Source organism: Vipera ursinii, assembly GCF_947247035.1.
Source record: "Vipera ursinii genome assembly, chromosome: 2".
Classification (NCBI taxonomy): domain Eukaryota; kingdom Metazoa; phylum Chordata; class Lepidosauria; order Squamata; family Viperidae; genus Vipera; species Vipera ursinii.
The window spans coordinates 171,241,392-171,262,421 of record NC_139513.1 but is presented as its reverse complement, the minus strand read 5'-3'; the positions used below and the strand labels follow the sequence as shown (position 1 = coordinate 171,262,421).

At 46.2% G+C, this 21,030-nt stretch overlaps 1 protein-coding gene across 7 annotated transcripts in view; it reads left to right on the top strand.

Annotated features, from left to right (window-relative positions):
- Nucleotides 1-4,299: 4,299 nt before the first annotated feature.
- The window catches only part of PLXNB3 (plexin B3), a 63,209-nt gene continuing 46,478 nt past the window's right edge, over nt 4,300-21,030 (top strand). The window contains exons 1-4 of one of the 7 annotated variants that reach the window (XM_083355757.1): nt 4,300-4,398; nt 9,873-9,945; nt 13,721-14,818; nt 14,929-15,108. In XM_083355757.1, the coding sequence (XP_083211883.1) occupies nt 9,910-9,945; nt 13,721-14,818; nt 14,929-15,108 (1,314 nt within the window). In that variant the 5' untranslated portion in view covers nt 4,300-4,398; nt 9,873-9,909. Of the gene's footprint in view, nt 4,399-7,896; nt 7,985-9,872; nt 9,946-13,720; nt 14,819-14,928; nt 15,109-21,030 lie in introns of those variants that run through there. The other 6 variants (XM_083355758.1, XM_083355760.1, XM_083355761.1 and 3 more) reach the window with 6 other exon arrangements.

Below are 21,030 nucleotides of genomic sequence, written 5' to 3'. Positions count from 1 at the left end.
CACCGTAGTGGTCCCTATTTTTCTACTTGCATTTTGACGTGCTTTCGAACTGCTAGGTTGGCAGAAGCTGGGACGAGTAACAGGCGCTCACTCTGTTACGCCGCACTCGGGATTCGACCCGCCAAACTGCCGACCTTCCGGTCGACAAGCTCAGCGTCCTAACCCACTGAGCCACCACGTCCCTCTTCACCTGATTGGGACACCTCTTCTCCTCTAACAAAAATGAAGCTAGGTGAGAGGGGCAGAAAAACATCACATCATTGGAAGGATTGCCTGCCTAAACTAACATTACTTGGCTATCATAGAGGGCCCTTGCACGGCCTAGTGCCTTACCCCAGGGGTGAAAAACCGGCAGCCTGCAGGCCGAATGCATTACGTGCAGGCCATGCCCACCCCAGCTCCACAAAGGCAAAAAAATGTCACAATACATCACGATATGTCACGTGACGCGATCGAGTTTGACACCCATGCCTTACACTAAGAAAGGTCTCTTCAGAGTGAAACCTTGAAAGGCTGTTTGAGGCAGTTTTACCACACATTTTAGGAGTGGACGTTGAGTGATAAGATCACTGTGCTGCCACGGTGACTGCCCAGATCAAGCGAAAGAGAAATAGGAGACACTTCCTGGTACAGGAGGTGGGACAACCTGGAGAGCCAGTTTGAAATGAGCAATAATTACAGGCCAAGTGAAATAGCCATAACAAAAATAAATCTGCGGTGGTGGTAGCATCAGAAATTCTATCTGGGAAAAGTAAAAGAAACTACCGCTGGATGGAACTCTAAAGACTGACAATGCTAAAAGCTTATACAAAAATCAAAGGTGATAGATAAATATTTTCCAAATGGCAAAATTAGGGATGCTGATTCTGTAGGGATTAGGCGCAGAAAAATAGGACTTTCCTGAGCCTCACCATTGGATTGGTGAAAAGGGAATAACCCTATTTCTTTAGAACTCAGGTTGGATTTGATAAGAGTCTAGTCTAGTGAAACTTCCAAGAACTCATTGCCAAAATTATTTTCTGCACTAGAAACAATTGTTGCTTACCTGCTTGAGTTGTTTTTTGCAATCCACCAATGTTTTCTCATTTCTGTTCCAGTCCATTGCTCGATCCTTGATTTCCTGAGTGGAAATTCCATTCATTGGGTAGTGCAGGGGTCGGCAACCTTGGCTCTTTTATGACTCGCGGACTTCAACTCCCAGAATTCCCGAGCCAGCATAGCTGGCTCGGGAATTCTGGGAGTTGAAGTCCGCGAGTCATAAAAGAGCCAAGGTTGCCGACCCCTGGGGTAGTGTATGGTGGAGACGGAAGGTTGGACCTTCTATCCTTCTCTTGCATTCCATGGCCATGCTTTATTATCCTTTTATCATTTTTTCATCTGCGGAATGTCCACCGATGGCCCAAGAAACAAGAGCTTCAGGGGAAACTGAAAAAAAAAGTATTATATTTTCACTCTGTTGTTGTACAACCTTCAATGAAAAATATGTCACTTCTGAGCCTTTGAAATATTCCATATACTGGAAACATACTTTGGATGTAGTTCTTTCCATAAGCAGAGCCCCAGGTAACTAGTTAAATACTGTGTAGCATACATTCACTGGTCTTTACAACTTCAGCATAATGGGGCTGTTGCAGGCTAAGATCTGGAAGCGTCTATCTGTAGGTAACCTTTTTTCTGTTTGACCATGCAAGGTCACTCCATTTGTTGTACCCCCTCCATTTTACACCACCAGACAGCAATTCATTTTAATGTCACATATTCTCTCCCCTCCCCAATGTCACCCTACAGGCAATTTCACTGGAGCAGAAGTCCCACTGAATCCAGCCCAGAGATATAACCCCACACATTTCATGGTTTCTTAATCAAAGAAGACTTGGGCAATCTCCAAACTGGCTCCAGTAAAGCCTTCTGGTTTAGGACCAGATGGGGGACTTGCCACCCATCGAGATGCCTTTTTTCCTAGCCAAGACCTCCAAAACGGACCCAGTTGCTGCCTAAAAGTAACCCACATTACTTTCTATGAAGCAGCAGCAATCCTGGCCTTGTTGCTAAGGTACAGTGAAAGAAAAAGCTGTGGGGGAAGCGGTTTTTCCACTGACTTGCTTTTCTCATATCTCTAGGATGGGAAGAAAGTGCATTGGTGTTGCTGTGCAGATGAACCTGTAGTGTTGGTACATTTCATGGCTGTTCCGTATGCTTGGTTGAAAAGCATACTGTGATCTCATCCACATTTATAGACAGTTTACAAAAGGATGTTTATGCCTTACATTTCTTCTGCTTATCTATCTCAGTCTCCTGTCCAATCCTCTCCTTTCCTTCTTCCCACTGGCAGTAGATATGAACATGTGCACAGATTATTGGACTAGTTGTGTATATGAAACTTTCATTTTTTAAAAAAAATGCAACCAAAGTTATAGAATTCTAGAGATTATCTGTACAGGATTTGCACAAACTTTTTTTAAAAAAGCAAACAAACAAACTTCTCTGCTGGATTTGCAAGCACGCATGGCAGGCTCATGTATAGATACCTGAATCAGTCTAAATTAAAAATTAAGGGTGAATATAGATAATGTAGCTGAAAACAGCCCATAGCAATTTAGAATGCTGGCATTCTGGAGCAAGATTAGGAAGCAAGTACATAGAATCCAAGAAATATGGAGTTGGAAGGCACTCGAATCCCACTCTCTGCAATGTACAGGAAAACAATTAAACCAAGGCAAACATCTGTTTTATTAGTAAGGTGGTGGGAAACGTATGTCAGAACCAAAACCACGGAAGAAAGCCACTGTTAAATTAATCTTAAATAAAGTGACCAGATTTGGGACACAAAAATCCGAAGACCACTAGATGGCAGCAGGGGAGTGCGGAAGAATCTAAATTTCTCGGTTGCCGTTCAACGGCCGTCCGGATCTTGGCAGTCCACTTGCAATCAAAGTAAACCTAATGAGCCATCAGCGAGCAAAGCTCAATAAAGCAGCTACAAAGGGAAGAGACGGTCTTTGCATCTGCGCTGTTTCACCCCATTGACGTTATGAGGAAGGACGGCTACAAAGATGGGCTGGTCGTTACGGAGAACGGCAGCATCAAAGTGGAACCGTCTTAAAACTGCCCAAACCTACTGTGCCCGGTTGGACGTTCGAAGATCAGGCGGCCGGGACTGAAGACCGGCGGGTCTCCCAGAATGCGGCTGCGCGAGTCGTGATAGGGGTCTCCCGATACTCCCATGTAACACCTTTACTCCGCGAGCTGCATTGGCTTCCGGTTGCCCTTTGGGTGAGATTCAAGGTGCTGGTGATGACCTATAAAGCCCTAAATGGCTTGGGTCCGGGTTAGGGTCCGGGATATCTGAGGGAACACCTGCTGCCAGCATCAAGCTCCCTTCGTCCAGTGCGGTCCCACAGGGAGGGTCTTCTCAGGGTGCCACCGGTTAAAGATTGCCGATGGGCAGTGCTTTTTTTGTAAAAGAAAAAGGTGCCGGAACTCACACATGTCATACAACCCGCCTTGCCTACCCTACAAGGTTTCATCCCAAAAAGGTGCCGGAACTCCGTTCTGAGCGTTCTATGAGAAAAAAAGCCCTGCCGGCAGGTAACACCCAGGGGTAGGGCCTTCTCAGTGGGGGCGCCTGCCCTTTGGAACCAGCTGCCTGCGGAGCTTAGGACTGCCCCCCCCCATCTCCGTTCATTCCGCCGGGACCTGAAGACCTGGCTTTTCGAGCTCTCTGGCCCAGGCTGAGAATTTTTTAATTTTTAATTTTAACTGGGTTTTTTATTTTCTCTCAGGGTTTCATCTAATCTTTTTTAATTGTTTTAACTTTTGTATTGATTTTCTTTCAAATATCCTGTAAACCGCCCTGAGTCCTTGGGGGGAGGGGGGAAAGGGCAGTATATAAATCTAAATAATAGATAGATAGATAGATAGATAGATAGATAGATAGATAGATAGATAGATAGATAGATAGATGATAGATAGATAGATAGATAGATAGATAGATAGATAGATAGATAGATGATAGATAGATAGAGATAGATAGATAGATAGATAGATAGATAGATAGATAGATAGATAGATAGATAGATAGATAGATAGATAGATAGATGATAGATAGATAGATAAATACATACATACTCTGGGACGCCTTTTAGCTCCCTTCCGTCAGCAGGGGGCGCTTCTGACCCTCCCAGTTCTCAGCCGGCCTTCGGGCTCGGGGAGGTGGTGGCGGCGGCTCGGCTTGGCTTGGCATGGGGCTGCCGGCGGCCGAGGAGAGACTTCGGAGTTGGCAGCGGTGCATTGTGGGGGGGGGGAGTGGCGAGGAGCGTGAGCGGTGCCGCTGCCCGGGATCGGCTCCTGGCTTTGAGCGGCGGACGGTCGCAAGTTCTCCTGAACTTCGCTGGCCAGGTAGGTAGCGCTGGCGGGGAAGGAAGGAAGGAAGGAAGGAAGGAAGGAAGGAAGGAAGGAAGGAAGGAAGGAAGGAAGGAAGGAAGGAAGGAAGGAAGGAAGGAAGGAAGGAAGGAAGGAAGGAAGGCGGGAGCGGGGGCGCCTGTAGGATGCACCTTCGGGCGCCCTGGAGGATGCACTTTTCTTCGGGACCGATCCCATGCGCGCCGTACCTCCAGCGATCCTCGTGTGCCTTTCTGCAACCGCGGTTTCTCGACTCTGCTTCCCTCTCGGAGCCGCTGTTCGAGTGCAAAAAGAAGCGGTCGAAGAATGCCCCCCCTCCCCGAAGCATTCGCTCTACTTCCCACGGGCGACCCATCATCATCCCGTGGACCCTCTTCCCCTTGCTGCCTCTTTAACGGCTGCCTTCTCTTGCCAGCAACGCTCCCTTTTTTTTTTTTCCTTCTTGATCGCTCTCCAGGCATTCCGCCGCTCCGCACCTTTTTTCCACGGGTTTCCCTCGCCTTTCTTCATTCAGCGCCCCTCTCTGCTCGCTGCAGACCTCCTTTCCCTTCATCTTTTTTTCATCTCTCCTCATCAGAGTTTTCTTCGCCCGCATTTCCCCCCACCCCCTCTTATTCTCCCCCCCCACCCCCAATCTAGACATTAAATTTCTTCCAAGGGTGCTTCTTAAAGTAGACAAGTGGAAAAGGGCCTGGGGGGGTGGGGGGTGGGGTGGAAATTGGCAGATTTGGAGACTGAAAGAAGAGAATACGAGCATTCTGCCTTTTGAAAGAAGAAAAGTCAAGATTTGGTGTATTTGCTTCTTCCCCCACCCCCCACCCCCCCAGATCTGTGTTAAGCTCTGTTGTTGGGTAGGAATGTGCATTGTAGTTTCCCTGCAATTGTTAATCTGAGCTGACTACAAAAACTACAGAACTGAGATCGGGTTTATAAAAATTATAGGGGACATTTACCTTTATTGTGATTCTGTGAAATATCCTGAACAAGGAAGGATTACTGGTTTTGGTGTTTTTTTTAAAAAAAAACTGGATACAGGAGGAGAGATTACTTTGCAAAAAGGATTCTTCCTAAGGATTTAAAAGTAGATTGAGTTGTCCCCAAAGAAGTGTAGACTGCATTTCCCGTGTAACTACAGAGAGACCCACACTTCAGATATGAGGAGGTCTACTCAATTGGTATTTGGTGATTTCAGGCCTGTTGAAACTTGTCAGCACTATGGCTAACATCAGCCACAGCAATGCTTCTCTTTCTCCTAACAAAACATGGAAATTAGGGGGAAAATAAGGGGAGAAAGATGGTATTCTCAATAGAGGGAGAGAGAGAGGTGTGAGGATGAATTGTTTGGCTTGGTCAATCTCCTCTGTTACCGGCCTTAGGGATATATCAAATCAGCGACACCAGAAAGTCCATCTTGAATAAACAGACAAGCTGAGCCTTCCACTTGTAGCACAGAGGGAGGATGCCAGGTGGCTGTGCCAGGGCGATTATAGTATCCTGTTGAAGAATGACTGTAGTTCAGTTTTGCCTGTAAAAAGCAAAAAAAAGTTTGGCCACCACAACCCAGAACAGAGATAGCTTTTGCGTCGAAAAGTTCCAATCATCATAAAGCTTCATCACAGGGTGTATGAAGGGGTTGCATTCATCTCTACATTGAACAGACAATTCTGCTTTATAACTTTTTAAATGTAAAATTAATGATTTAAGATGCTGTCCCCTTCCTGATTTTAGCTTGGTGACTCTGATCCTGGAATCTGGGTCACACCTTGGGTTTTGCACCCTTTCCCTCACATCAGCTGTTTTACATGCAAACCTACCGTTACTATGAAAGGTTATTTTTATATTAGATGTACTAAGTGGTCCAAATACTTATCTCCTAGGTCACGGGTGTCAAACTCGCTATCGTGACTCTTTTTGCATTGCTGGCAATGGGGTGGGGGTGGCTTCGGTATGAAGAAACCTGTCCGTGGGCCGGCAGTTTGACACCCCTGCCCTAGGTCTTTCTCTTGTCAAACCACAAAGCCTAAACATATTTTTTTAAAAAAAATACCAACCAAGGAGGGGACACTCACCATTTGCTGAATTTAGGGAGAAGTTCTGCTTCCATTCCCCTTTCTTTCTCCCCTCCTCCCACTCTGGCTGGATTCACACATTGCCTTAACCCGGAATGTCATTTGTTTGGCTTTGGCTTAGCGCATGAGCCCAATTTTTCTGGTTGGTAAACTTTGGCTTAGGTGGCTTAGTGCAATAGTGTTAATGGACCTAGCAAATGTGTGCTATTTATTTCATAGTACTTATAAACTACCCCACCCCGAAAAAAACAAAAACAAACCAAAGGCAGCTGACAACACCAGCCCAACCAAAAAATCCAGTAAGACCGCAACTAAATCTAATCAGTGCCAAAACCAACCATCCAGAGCAAAGCTAAAACCCAAGACAGCAACCTGCAGTCATTCAGCTGGGACCGACGGGTTTGACTTAAACCTGTTTAGGAAATGGTAGCAAAGTGGGGGCTGTATATGCCTCCGGGGAAGAATTTCATACAGTGGGCTATTGGAGTGGGAACTGCTTCAGGCGCACTCATGAGGGGTTAGGCTGTGGCTTAGAGGCAGCATCTGTTCCTGGGCAATCAGGTGTAATACAGTTTGTGATGTTTTCTGAGCGTGAACAATTGTGCAGCTGCCTGAGCTGTGGATGAGGTGGGTATCCGTGTACATTCCCACCCCAAACAAATCCTTTGCTATTGACGAGGAAGAAGTCCGAAACAGACTTGGCTATTACGCAGCTATTACACTAGCAGTGGTGTTGGTTGGTTGCTAGTCTTTCCAAAGGGGTGTGAAGTTTCACAGGAAGGGGAAAGGGAGGGGGCAAAAAAAAAAGGCAATCTTGCTACACCACCTTCCCCCAAAGGTTTTTGCATAGTTAAGCAGGGGGTGATAGTGATGCCAAAGAAGTGTGGATTTGCCGAGAAGCACATGATTCTAACTCTTTCTCTTATTCTCTTTCTCTTATTCTCTTTCTTCCCCTCCTCCCCTCACCTAAGGCAGGGGGTGGAAAATTGGTGCCTGTGTTTAGTACCTACCAGCAAAGTGGGTTTCGTGTCTGCTCAAATTGTATAACAAACATAGTGACTCTCCCCCCCTCTTCTCTTTCTTGTTCTTTCCTCCTCTTTGAGGTTGCCTTGGATCAGGGCGGCAGAGTTGACTTTGAGTCCCACCAGAGAATCTGATTTTTGTTTGGCTGATGCCAATTACACCTGCTCTTCTCAGCAAGGGAGGATGTGTCTCAGTCCTAACTCAGTCCCAGGCGCTTGCCGGATACGCAGTCCTGGTGTTCAGCTGTCTTGTGGCTTCAAACCCACTTGCTGCTGCATGTGAGGAATTATCGGAGGCCGCCCACCTTTTTTTTTTTTTTGACGGTGTGGGCGTTTAATGACGTTGGGTGGTGGGTTGGGTTCACCACTGTATCACCTGGTGCCGAGCAGAGCAGCCTGTAGAAAGGCAGCAGCACCAAGCACCTTCCAGGTGAAGGGAGAACCTGCTTTCCCGCTCAAGGAGCAGGTGTGTGCCCAGTGGCTACGGCTGTTGTAAGTAAGGGATGGTGGTTGAGATGCTGGGCTGTGTGAGTATGTGGTATGTGTGTATGTGGAAGAGAACTAAAATGGGCAGAGATCTTGAGGGCTTTTTGAGGGGACTGCGTGCTTCAGAGCTCTGAGTGGAGCAATTGCCACGTGCCCTAAAATCTGATGTGTCAGGAAACAGAGCATTCTGTGGCAGGTTACCAGCTTCTGCCCCAAACAGCGTTACCATCTCATTTGCCCATATTTACCATCGTCGTGTTAGGCTGAGAATGGGGGCTGCCCTTATTTCCTACCCTTTTTGGGTCAAACTATGGGAGGCCTCGAGAGTTCAGGCCACGAGCCCTGAACTCCCTTAAGTTAGAGTCTCTCAGCCTCTGGACTCTTATCAGGGGTGGTGCTATCTCTGCCCCCCTACCCTGAGCCAGACAAAGGGGGCATTCAGCAGCCCTTAGAGTGGCATAGCTCTCCCCACGCCTGCTTCCCGCTGTGGGGGCGGCCGGGCTGGGTGCCCGCCAAGGAACTGAAGCTTCTTGCTGACCTTGACACCTTTTCAACCTCTCTTTCTTCCAAGTGAGGGAGGCCTCGGTTGTCACCAGGGCAGATGCAGCACAGAATCAACAGGCAGTATCTGCGGTAGCAGGAAAGGCCATGTAATTCAGGCCACCCTAGATGAAGCAAGACCTTCCCAAATCCTCAATTTCTATATCTCTTCCACACATGGGTAACCTACTCCTTCCTCTCCCCTCGGTGGCTATAAATGCTGCCCCACTGTCTTGTAGAAAGCCAAATCTCCCAGATTTTTCAGCTTCCTGAAGCCAGTGATAGAAGAATCGTTTGGGTTGCCTGGGAATTGTTAATGTGGGAGGGGAGCTAGTATTGCTGGAGAGAGGCAGAGAAAAGGGCTGCTTCCAAGGAATAACGGGGACATCAGATCTGTAGTAATTTGGATTGTTGGCAGTATATGGTGAGACTTTCCAAGGCAGGTTCAGTCAAGTCTAGCCCCTTTCATGCACCCACCAACCAATGGCGGACTAATGCAATTGCCTTATGTGGCAGCATGCTATTGACATCAGAGTACGAATCAGCAAGGCTTTGATCCCCAGGAGCCAGCCCGGATTCATTTTGCACTAGCTCTGTTGATGATCTGTCTAGGGAATTTTAAACACTGGAGAGGCCTAGAGCTTTGGACATCGAGCATTACTATTTCTTTGCACCAGCAGAAGCTGGAGAAATTTGGAAGTCCAAAATTCCAAATTGGGAGGATGAGGGTATCACGGTCTTCTGGTGTCACGGTTTTCTGCGTGCAATGCTTTGGCTTGGCCTCAGCTGGCTTAATTCTTTTGCTCATTGGTCAGTCTTGGGCTGTTGAATGAGGTTTTCTTCCAAAGAACAAAATATCATCATCACTGCCAAAGTCAGGCATCTCTCTATCTGCCCCCTCCAATTGATCAACAACTCCGTACAAAACAAATCACAAAGAATCCTTCTGTTCTCTGTTGAGGAGTTCAACTCAACCCATGTCCTGACCTGTCCTCTTCCTGCTCCTCATAGTCTTCCACTCAGCTGATAATCCCAGCCGGCAATAACTGCTTTCTTTCTCCAAACTCCAGCAAGGGCCTTCTTCATTCTGTGCTTCCAGACGCTGCTTTTCCCCACCCCATTCCATTTTCTCTGGGATGTCAGTGCCATGTATCAGAGCTGTGAGCGCTCTGTGTCAATGGGATAATGGACCCTTTAGCCCCGTGTGGCTCTGTGATGGCACAGTCAAGATGGGAACAGTGGAGACTTTGATCGGGGAGGGTTATCACAGCAGCCATTGATGCAGACTTGAAGCACTATGGCAAACTCCCTTTCCCCGTCACTGGCACCCTGTCTTATCTCGTTCCTCCTCCAGTAGGGATGCCTGTGGAGTCCTGCTGCTTGACCTTACCATGTGGGAGCTGAAATGTCTCCAGCACAGCCAGTTGGTAAGCACTGAAAGGGTATGGATGTGAAATGGTCTAGAGGGGAGATTTAAGTGGGTGATTGGGAGCCCTCTGGGCTATGGAAATCCTTAGGTTCTATCTCTGGGACTAGTATGGGTGTATGCGGGTTGTAAGTTGAAGTTGACTTTGAAAATGCCATTTATGATGGATGACTTTTTCTTCTGGGTCATTATTTGAAAGTAATCACTATCCGTAGTAATGCTTTGACTTAGGTTGTTCTGCTATGTCAATCCAAATGTATTTGAATATTGGGAACAAGACTCCTGAATTCTTCATGGATGGATGGATACATAGATTTGTTGTGTGTGTGTGTGTGTGTGCATCCTTAGAGCTTCCTTTGTCTCTAGCAGCTCCACCCCTGTAGCACTGTCTTCTGTGAGTGCCTCTCAAACTTTCTCCTGGGATTTGGAGTGTTGCTACATTTATTCTATTTGCTTCCTTCCAGCTGTTGCCAGGAGGGAAGGGGTAAGGAAAGAGTTACTATAAACTCCAGTAGTCCCTTGCTTCCTGCCCCCCTGCAGTGGGGGGAGATGAAACAGAGGAGGGAGAAGGAGAGACAGAAGGCTTGATTTCCAGCCCAGATGTTGAATAAGTGCGTCCTCTTCCCTTCCCTGCTTTAGTAGGCAGATGGCTCCATTTTCTGGGTAATTCAATGGGGCAGTAAGAGTATGTGCAAAGTAAGGCTGGGAATTCCACTACCGGAGTGAAGAGGGAGGAAAACAAACCACTTTCCCATTTGTGTGTTAGACAACAGCCTGGAACAGAGGAATAATCAGAGTAGAGTCAGTGTGGAGAGACTTCCCACCAAATGCTCTCTCCTTGAGAGCATCCCTCTGTCTGGTTTGGAAGAAAAATCCAGGGAGACACGGTCTGAAGTACTGGTTTTTTTTGCAAATCCAAGTTCCCGTATTGCCACTTCATACTGTACTGCCTTCATGACAAAGCTTTCCTTGCCTATCCTGGCCCCAGCTGAGGTTGTGAAACATCTGGGATTAGATTTAGTTTCCAGGTTTTTTTTAAAAAAAAAAATATCTCCCCACCCCACTCCCATTGATTTGCCTCTGGAGGCCCTTTGTCTACAAAGAAATAAGAGACAGCAAATGTTTAACTCCAATTATCAGATGCAGCAGCAGCAGCAGCAGCAACCAGAGTAGAAATCTAAGGTTCTCCTTGTTACTCTCCCCCCCCCCAGCCCCCAGTACCTCCTCGCTGTCTCCTTGTCTGCTCTGACCTCACTGACAGAGGGAGATTAAGGGACTCTTAATCACCTTCTCCATTGCTAGATCCCAGTTGGAATCTGAAGGGTTGGGAGGGTTCTCGCTTCTAAAGTGGAAGCCCCATCCCTTGCTTTCTTCCCTCTCATTCCAGCACCGGGGTTTGTGTGTGTGTGTGTGTGTGTGTGTGTGTGTGTGTGTGTGTGTGTGTCCTATGGTTTCTGGTGACCAAAAGCCTGGGGGGGTGGGGGTGAGGGAGAGGGAAGGTGAGGACAGAGAATGATTGAAAGAAAAGCAGGATCTGAGGCCTGGATAATGCAGAAGCCTTATGGCATTTGGCCTCCGCTTCAGGTAGTAAAATGACCAGATTATAGATTGCTGTAGCAGGGAGAAGCCGAGTCTTTCCTTGGGAAAGTGAAGCAGATAAATGGCGTGTTCCTAAAGTGTTGGTTCTGCTTCTGCTGCCGTTTCTTGCTTTTTCTGCTTCTGCTTCTGCTGCTGCTTCTTGACATTGAATTGGGAGTCCACAATTTATGCCTTTTAACTGATGGTTAGTTTTGGCATACAGGGATACAGTATTGATTTACCAGCTGCTCCGAATGTGGCTTGCCCTAACGCATATGCTACATAATTACTCCTCTTTACAGCAGCTTAATTGGGCCTAAAGCTCCCCAAGTTCCCAACGCCTACCTACTAATAGTAATCAGAATCCCAGTTCCCCTTGCAAGTATTTAGCTGACCAAGTGGAAAGAAAACTTCCTTTGTCTTCTTTGAAATGTCATCAAATTTGGCAGGGTGTCTCTTCTGCACAAGTTAATCCGGTTTTACCAGCCTGTTAGGGGAGGAAGGACTGGTTGTCCACACTTCTTTTAGAGAATTTTTGTCAGCAGGATTTCACCACCCAGTGAGTGAGGATCTACATGCAAAATCCTGATCTGTGATAGCTTTTGGCACACAGTGCAGACTCTACTCAGGAAGAATAAAAAAAAAATCTGGAGGAGACATTATTCCTGAGGCAAAAAAAAAGGATCCTCTTGAGGTTAACTTCAGTCAGTCTAGTCTGGTGATTCCCGAGTGACATGCTGAGCCACAATTAAGTACGGTTGGAAGATTGGCGAGTTGCAAGATGCATACACACTGAAATAAAAATGACAAAGGAATCCTCAGGGGTAGCAAGGGGAGTCATAATGACACAAAGAGTGTTGTGGTGTCTTGGTGCAAGCCCTGTTCTTTTTCTGTGTGCATCACAGAAGGGCAGCGCTTTATGGTGTGACGTTGTAGTGCTGCTTTTGTCGGTGAAGGCCTGGAGACTCCACTGAAAGGGGCTTGCAGTTTCTGCACTCAAATGAGGTTCACTGTTGTGTCTTTGCTAGATTTTCTGGAACAGGCTCGTTCCACCTTCATTTCTAAATTAGGATGGTCCGTTATGTGGGTAGGATGGGCTTACAACTTAATCATCTCCACATTGAGGAGGCTGCTGTTTGTGTTCCTGTGTGAGTCAATGCTGTATCTACCTCAGCAAATAAGAAAATTGCCTTAATAACAACTCAACACAGGAATACAACAGAGGAAAAAATCCACCTCTATGTGATGAGTAATGTTTATCACAGTAGGGTGGGAACAGAGCATACGACTAGATTACCACAACACACTATAGTTTGGTTATTAAAGTAATCAATGTTCTAAGTTTAGACTACATACAACCATAAACCAGTTAATCTAGCTAAAGAATAACTAAGTTGACTGATCTAGTTGAACTTGGGCAAACACAGCTGGACTTGAAGTATTTAAAATAAGTGATTGGAGTGCAGCAAAAGTGTCTACAGGGTCAGCAAATTGTTTACGTAGTTAATTTTGGTCTCTGAATATTGAATCTGGACGTTGAAAGTGTACATGGCTTGTACTTGGGAGATTTCTTTTTCCCCTTTCATGAGTCTGGTATTTGTTGCATCCTGAGCTGGTTGCAGAGTTGTGATAGATTAGTTGAGGACATTTAAACTGCTTTGATTTATTAAAGGATTGTTGTTTCTCGGTTAGCCTTTTCTGATTTTTTTTAAAAATGCCCATTTGGTGGCCGATTTGATAGTTGCGGTGAGAGAGAAAAAAATGAATCATTGCCTCTAGTACTTGGGTTCTCTATGACCAAGTATGAAACTATTTATTGACTCATGAATCTGCTATTTTGCCCTTTTGCTACTGATGGAGCTTTTTAGGAGGCCATAGTTCTTGGCAATCAGACTGCAGTGTTTTGGAGCATAAGCATTTGGAATGAATTCAGACAATTACCTGTAGAGATGGGAGGAGGAATGGTGTGGGCAACCTTGGTGTCTTCCTACTTTTTGGAAGCCACACTACTGTAGGATCTGTGAATGAATGCTTTGGGAAAGTGACAGTGGTCCTTCAGGGGCACATTAGATATGCCCTGATCTCTTTGGACCTACTGACTGAAGATTGTGGGAACTGAAATGGAATACAACTGAAGCAGCCAAGGATTGGGAAAGCTGGTTTAGGATGTTGCTCATTCCTTTTCTCCTTCTGTCTAGGATTTGGCCATGGTCTTAGGCCGCCCGTTGTTGCCCCTAATGGTTACACTGATGCTCTTGCTGCCCTTGTACTCAGCTGCTCAACCTTCTTCCTATCCATTATTTGTGGTTCCCAATGGTACATTCAATCATTTGGCTCAAGCCCAGAGCACAGGGGGACTGTATGTGGGGGGCGTCAATGCCTTGTATCAGCTGGATTCTGAGCTGAAGCTTCTAGGCCATGCCCGCACAGGGCCAAACCAAGACAGTCCTGAGTGTCTCCCTTTCCGTGATGTTCGTGAGTGTCCACAGGCCCAACTGATGGACAACTCCAACAAGCTCCTCTTACCCAATGAGCATGCTGGTGAGCTAGTGGTCTGCGGGCAGCTGTTCCAGGGAGTATGTGAGAAGCGATCTCTGACGGACATCACTAAAGTGTTGTACCATCCTGAGGATCCAGGAGACAACCAGTTTGTGGCAGCCAATGAGCCAAAGGTTTCAACAGTTGGCTTAGTGGGGCAACACAATGGCCGGGACTTGCTCTTTGTGGGTCGTGGACTGACTGCAAAGCTCTCTGGAGGGATCCCGCCATTTACCATCCGCCAGTTGGAAGGACCACAGGCCTTCTCCAATGAGGGAATGGGCAAACTGGTTGTGGGTGATTTCTCAGACTATAACAACAGCTACGTGGGTGCCTTTGCTTCTGATGGCTATGTCTACTTCTTGTTCTTTCGGCGTGGAGCAAAGGCACAGATGGAATATCGAACCTACCTCTCCCGGAGCTGCGTAGATGACACCAATCTCTATTCCTATGTGGAGCTACCTCTCGAATGCCAACATACTCAAGGGCAAACTTACAACCTGGCTCAGGCTATGCATCTGGCACCTGGTTTTGCTGGGAAAGAGAAAACGCTCTTTGTTGTTTTAGCTGCTGGGCAGGGCTCCACTGCAGTTCCAACTGGGCGGACCGCACTGTGTTCCTACAGCTTGAGTGCAGTTAATGCAGCGATGGAGAAGACGCGGCAGTTGTGCTACACCACATCTGGAATAGGTGACAGCAACGACGAGGAGGCTGCCATTGAATATGGAGTGACCTCTCGCTGCAGCTCTTTATCCAAAGTGAGTGGCAGGACAGGAATGACTCTACTGTTTAAGGCCAGAAGATCAGTTGCTCCACCCCAAGGTGGCTGTCTCCCAACCTTTTTGTTTTTCATGTTATTCATTTCCAGGAATCCCCAGAGATTTACCCCTGTGGGGACGAACACACGCCTAGCCCCATTGCTAGCCGGAAGCCATTGGTGGCTGAGGCACTCCTGACTACTGTGCCAAGACTGACAGCTGTGGCTGCCATGGTAGAAACAGGCCACACCATTGCCTTCCTGGGAGATAGTGTTGGGCAGCTGCACAAGGTGGGTGCAATAATGGTAATTTCAGCTGTGTTTATCCTTTTCCAGCCTTGTTCCTCCAGATCTATGAGAAAACAACTTTCATAGTTTGTCCAATATATACGGAGGACAAAGGATGAGGAAAGCTATTAAAATTTATGATGTTGGAGTAGAGAAGCTGGAGCAACGGGAGTTGCATCTCCACTACCAATTCATTCATTCAGTGTTTCCAGAAAGTGGGGGGATACTGCAGTTTGGTTCAGTTTGTGGGGGCAAGGTAAATAACCAAAAATCTAAAAGCTGTGTATGCATTTTTATTCTCTTTTTAATTCTTGCAGTGGAGATCGTGTCACGGTAAGGTAATATATAAAGCTGGGTTTTTTTTCTGAGCTGGTGCCCTCCAGATGTGTTGGATTACAATTCTAGCCAATAATGGAGTGAAAGAGGGGGTGAAACTTTAGTCCCAGATAGGGCTACATTTCAGTACATTGCTACATTCCTAACATTGTAGGCCAGATGTGTAGAAATAGTTTTTGACTCATGTTCTTATTTACCCCAAACCATCCTGGCTTTCAAGCACCAATACACATTTCTTAGACTGGCGGATGTTTGTAAATAATTATTTAGCAGAAATAATTATTCTACAAAATCTATTAGGATGGAGTTGCTAAATTTCATAATTCAGGATTGGTCATCATTCTAATCATTAACCAGAGTTGCTTCTCTCTACCTTCTTCAACTAACAAGATGTACGAAATGAGTATGACTGTAGGTTGAGAAGTCCATGTTGTGATATTTCAAAGTCAGATGGAGGCAGAGTGGGAAGTCCAATATCTCAAGGACAAGATGCAGCATCCTGCGGGGTTTCTCTGCTGTTCCCCTTTGGATATAGAAGTAAACCTGTACAGCTTAACTAAATCCACACAGACAACAAATTCAGTTACATCATCTTTATTACCTGCAAAAATCAGCTTTTTCTGAATGAGGAATTAAGCTTAACTTGAAACAAAGCTGAACTTTAGGTTTTAGGCACCACAAGGATTGCTGGATCAGGAATGTTTTCCCTCCTTCTGTGACTCAACTTTCTGTAAATTAATGACCAATAATGTCTTCTACATGCAAGGTTGATTTGGCTCAGCCTCTTGTGGAGCAAGATTTGGTCTGATTCGTTTTAATTGTATGTTTCAAAATATTTTAAATTGCAAGTTTCAGGTGTGCTGTGCCAGCACCTTATTTGAAGGCAGACAGTTTCTCCTTTTCAGACTGGGTCTGAAATTTATGATTGAGCTGCAATTAAGACAATTGTGCTGCTATGTTAGAAAGGTGATTTACATTTGTAGTACTTGCACTTAAATGTACTCCCTTATACCAGCATTAACATCATCCATCTATTGGTGAAATGCTGTACCTGCAAAGCATGCTGGGAGCCACACTCCAAAAAGTTTGGGTAGAGTCAGAACAAAGAAGTGTTTGGAGACAACCCCAGAGAAATGGATTGATGTGATTTGCTATGTGATATTTTTCCCTTTCATTTTAAAAACAATCTCTTGTCAGCAATTTTAGAGAAGCTCTGTAGTTAGGGATTGGGGAGTATACAGTGTGTACACTGCAGCAAGTCATGTTTTATAATAACAACAGCTGAAGTTATTTATCTACCGTTTATTAATGATACTGCTGATTTCTGAAAGGGTAATCTTAATAACAATTTTCAGTTTACTCTTTTGTGCAGAACAAATGATTAAGTTCAGTATTCTTTATTTTAAATTTATTTGCTTTGATTTTATGTCCACTAATTATAACTTTTAGGGAAATGTATTAGCCCCAAATTTTGCATAAAACTTGGAAGTCTTATCCATGCAGCCCTGGAAATGGATCAGAGGCTGGATGACCTCCCCCTTACGGTGACCTGGATCTTTGCTACCATGGTCCTCTCTTGTAGGCATTCTTTCTCTAGGACAGGGGTGTCAAACTCAATTTCATTGAGGGCCGCATCAGTATTGCAGTTGCCCTTGGCGGGCCAGGTGGGTGTGGCCAGGGTGGGCGTGGCCTGCTGGGTGGGCGTGGCCAGCTCTACTTCATTCGCATCAAGGGTGCCAATGGGGGCCTGGACAGGAGTGGGACAGATCTGAGGGTCTCTGGCAGAAGAAGACTGGACTGGGGCAAGTGCCAAGGCATGGTCCACTGGAGGAGCCTCACTGTTCCTCTCAGGCCTTGGGGGGTGGGGTTGGACGGTGGCGCGGAGGTCAAATGCCCAGCCCAGCCATCAAGAACCCACGGCACTAAGCCCAGCTCCACTTCCCCAAGGTGGCGCGCCCAGCTGCATTTACCTCCTCCTCAAGGCTGCTGCTGCTGTGCTTGCTCTCCTTAGCCAGGTTGCTCATGATGGGTATGAGGGCAAAGTCAAGAGGGAGGCCCACTCCCTCTCCATGTGAGGAGACCTGGCTTTGTATCCAAAGCTTCCTTAGCAATGGGATGGGAGACCCCCCAGGATAGGCCAGGAGGAGGGGGCAAGGGGATGGTGAAAGGGCAGCAGGGCAGGACTAAGGCAGGACTTCCCTCAGACCCTCCCTCTCCCTTCCTTCCTTCCTTCCTTCCTTCCTTCCTTCCTTCCTTCCTTCCTTCCTTCCTTCCTTCCTTCCTTCCTAGAACAGAGTGGTAAGAAAATATTTGAGATGAGGGAGGGAGAAAAACAGGCAAGAAACACAGCTGGGGAAGTGTCATCCTTCGTGAGGAATGAAGAAATGCACCATCACCTGGAAGTGGCCAGCACATGGCCCTCGCCTACTTCACATATCCGGCTTGGTGGGCTCTGGGGCAGGGGATGCCATGAGCAGCATGAGAGTTGATGTTACCTGCGCAATGCTGCCCAGCCCCCAGCCTGCCCGGTTTTGGCAGGCAGTGGGGCACTTTCCTGACAGTGCCGAGAGGCTGAGCTGGGTTGCACGAATCTGAAGAGAAGCGCAACGCTGCCCAGGCCCTAGCCTGCCCAAAGTAGGCAGGGTCATATGCTGGCCACTTCCAGGCGATGGTGCACTTCTTCATTCCTCACAAAGGGTGATACCTCCCCAGCGTGCGCCCAGGGGGCAGTGCCAATGCGGCATGGGCCAGTCCCTCGCTGTTTCCAGACAGCCTTGTGGAGCTAAGACTGAATGCATTTCAGCATAGATGGCCACCACGAAATTGTACATTGGCTTCCGGCTGGCCTGGGCCGGGGCCAAGGCAGCGGGGGCCGTTCCCTCACTGTTTCCAGGATGGCTTCGCGGGCCACATGAAACCACTTCATGGGCCGGATCTGGCCCCCGGGCCTTGTGTTTGACATGTCTGCTCTAGGAAAATAGTTCATGTAATTATAATTCTTCTTCCAAAGAGAGTGCAGATTCTCCATTTTTGCCACTCAAACATTACAGGAGCCACTTTTTAAACATTCCTTTGGTCTTCTTTTGAATTATCTCTGACTTGGATTGATTTTCCTGGTATCTTTGCTTATCTCTGTTATTATTTCTGATTGGAATGACCTATTGGGAAATCTGTGTTTTGCTCTGCACTTTCTCTGTTTCATTTGGTTTGGAATACTGGGGCTGTGCATTCTTTCCCTATAATCTTAAGAAGTTTTCTTCTTTTGTTATTCAAGCCACTGCAAAGCTGCTTTACTGGAAGGCTTCTCTGAAAGATTGACAGTCCCTGAAGAAGAAAAAAAAGATTTCAGCAATCAGCCAATTTAACCCCAAAGCACATTTACTAAAGCTACAGAGCTGTCCTTGGCCCTCAAAGCTTGGGTGCAATCCTAAAAAAAACCTTCCAAATTGTAATTATTTAATGTTAGTTGATCTAATCAGGGCATCTGCAAACTTGGCAACTTTAAGACTTGTAGACTTCAACTCGCAGGATTCTGGGAGTTGAAGTCCGCAAGTCTTAAAGTTGCCAAGTTTGCAGACCCCTGATAAATTAAACACATATAATTTTGCGCTTGAATCTACCCCTTTCTTATGGAATCTTGGCTTTTGAAAGCACAGTGTGACCTCTGGAGTAGAAAAAAGTTGTGCACCTCTAATTCAGTTACTCTTTGACAGAGCTCACTGCTACAGGCCTCCGCAGCATAGGCACAGTTTTTCAACACTGCCATTGGTATTAGCAAAAAGAAGCATTTCCTTGAACAGGCTGGGAGTGCAGTGAGTTGTAAAAAATGGAGAGGTGATGTTCCAGCAATCTGAGAACTGCCAGACATTTCTTTCTTCTAGCCAATTCACAATCTAGTATTTGTTTTTCAACCCAGACCTAGCAGGCTTCCTTCCCTGGACCTGCCTCTTCTCACATTGTGGATTGCAAGAAAGCCCAGATTTGCTTGTGAGGAGACATGCTCCAAGGCCTTTCCCCCAGGCATCTGAACAAGAGGTTTTTTTCTTTTTCTTTTCCTGTTTGACCCTCAGAGCTGCCCCGAAGGTGGGTTAGATTGAGAGTGGCAGGCCCCAGGGGACCAAGATAGCATCAAGGTGGTGAGAATTTTACATTTTTTTCCCCTCTTTTCTCAGCTGCCTGTCTGGGCCAGACCAATTTTGCCAGAAGCCTTAGCTCAATGGCTCAGAGTTGGGCAGTGTCTCTAAGTAAAAAATGGGAGGTAGAGCTTGAACCCATCAAACTCACCTCTGCTGTACGCTCCTAGCCCCATGCCTTCATCCAAAAAAGGTACCGTATTTAGCCTGCAAAAATCTAAATAACCATTGGTGTGCCAAGAAAAGCCATAGCAAACTGGAAGAATAGAGAAAGCTATGGCTGCTCCTGAGCCGGCTGATAATTCAACAAGACTATTCTCCTCCTCTCCAGGACTGAGATTAGCTGTGGTAATAGAAACTTTGAATTGTGCAAAATCCTGTACCTCTTTTTTCTCCTCATTATTCAGGGAATTAAGGAAGTGTTTGCTTGAGTTGTTTTCAAATGTTATCTGATTGTTCTGGATATAAATGTCCCAGCCCCTTTTGCCTAGGTAATGATTCCTGCATATTTCAAAATCAAGTTTATGTTCCTTACTCTCTACAGGGGGGGGGGGAACCCTTAGGAGACTCAGCCCTCCTCTACTGTTCTGTGTTGGAGGGGAAAAAGGGTCCTCTTCCCTTTCTCCCACCCACCTTCAACGGCGGAGGGCTCTCTTGCCATTGGGGATCCATTTGAAACGTTTGTCTTGAACCCCTTGCCTTTGTCTTAACTGATCACTTGCAAAGAACTTTTGAAATGATTCCAAGAGTTGCATGTTAGGGCAGATTTTATGTACCCTCAGGAATATTTGCCCTGAACATACTAGTCTTGGTCTATTCCAGATTTTCCCAACTTGTTTTTTCCCCTCCAGATGGTTGGACTACTTGACTCCCTAATTTTCCTCATCCTCATAGCACTCTTGATTTTGACTCTTGATGATGTTCTGATATTTTCTTCCAATCTAATAGATTATTATTTCTATTCTCTACGTTGGTATATCTTTGGTTTTTCATAGTCTCAATTCAGCTTTCTCTTATTCCTTTTTGATCTCCATTCTTATATACCCTAAGGTGATTTCCTCTTCTGAAGCTTGACGTTCAGGGGGAGAGTGCGCCAATCAAATACTGGATTTGATTCTTTTCTGCCTTTTTTTTTTCTTTTTTGGCTTTCTGGAGGTAGAAAAAGGAGGAGTGAGAAAATACAGGGATCCTGTAAGTGGCAAGATAATGCCTATCTGACTGAGGTGGAGGGATTGCACAATAAAAGCCTCATCTGGAATTACCCTTGAGTACTTTTTTTAACCCTCCATTGTTTGACTGCTTATCTCAATTTGCTTTCTTTATTTGCTTTTTAAAATCCTTTCTGCCCTACATAACTGAATTACTCATTCCTCATCTTTCTTCTTCCCCTTGGTGCCTCTTTTCTTTTGGAACTTACCCTGTAACATCCATTTTTCACAAATGCCTAGTACCTGAG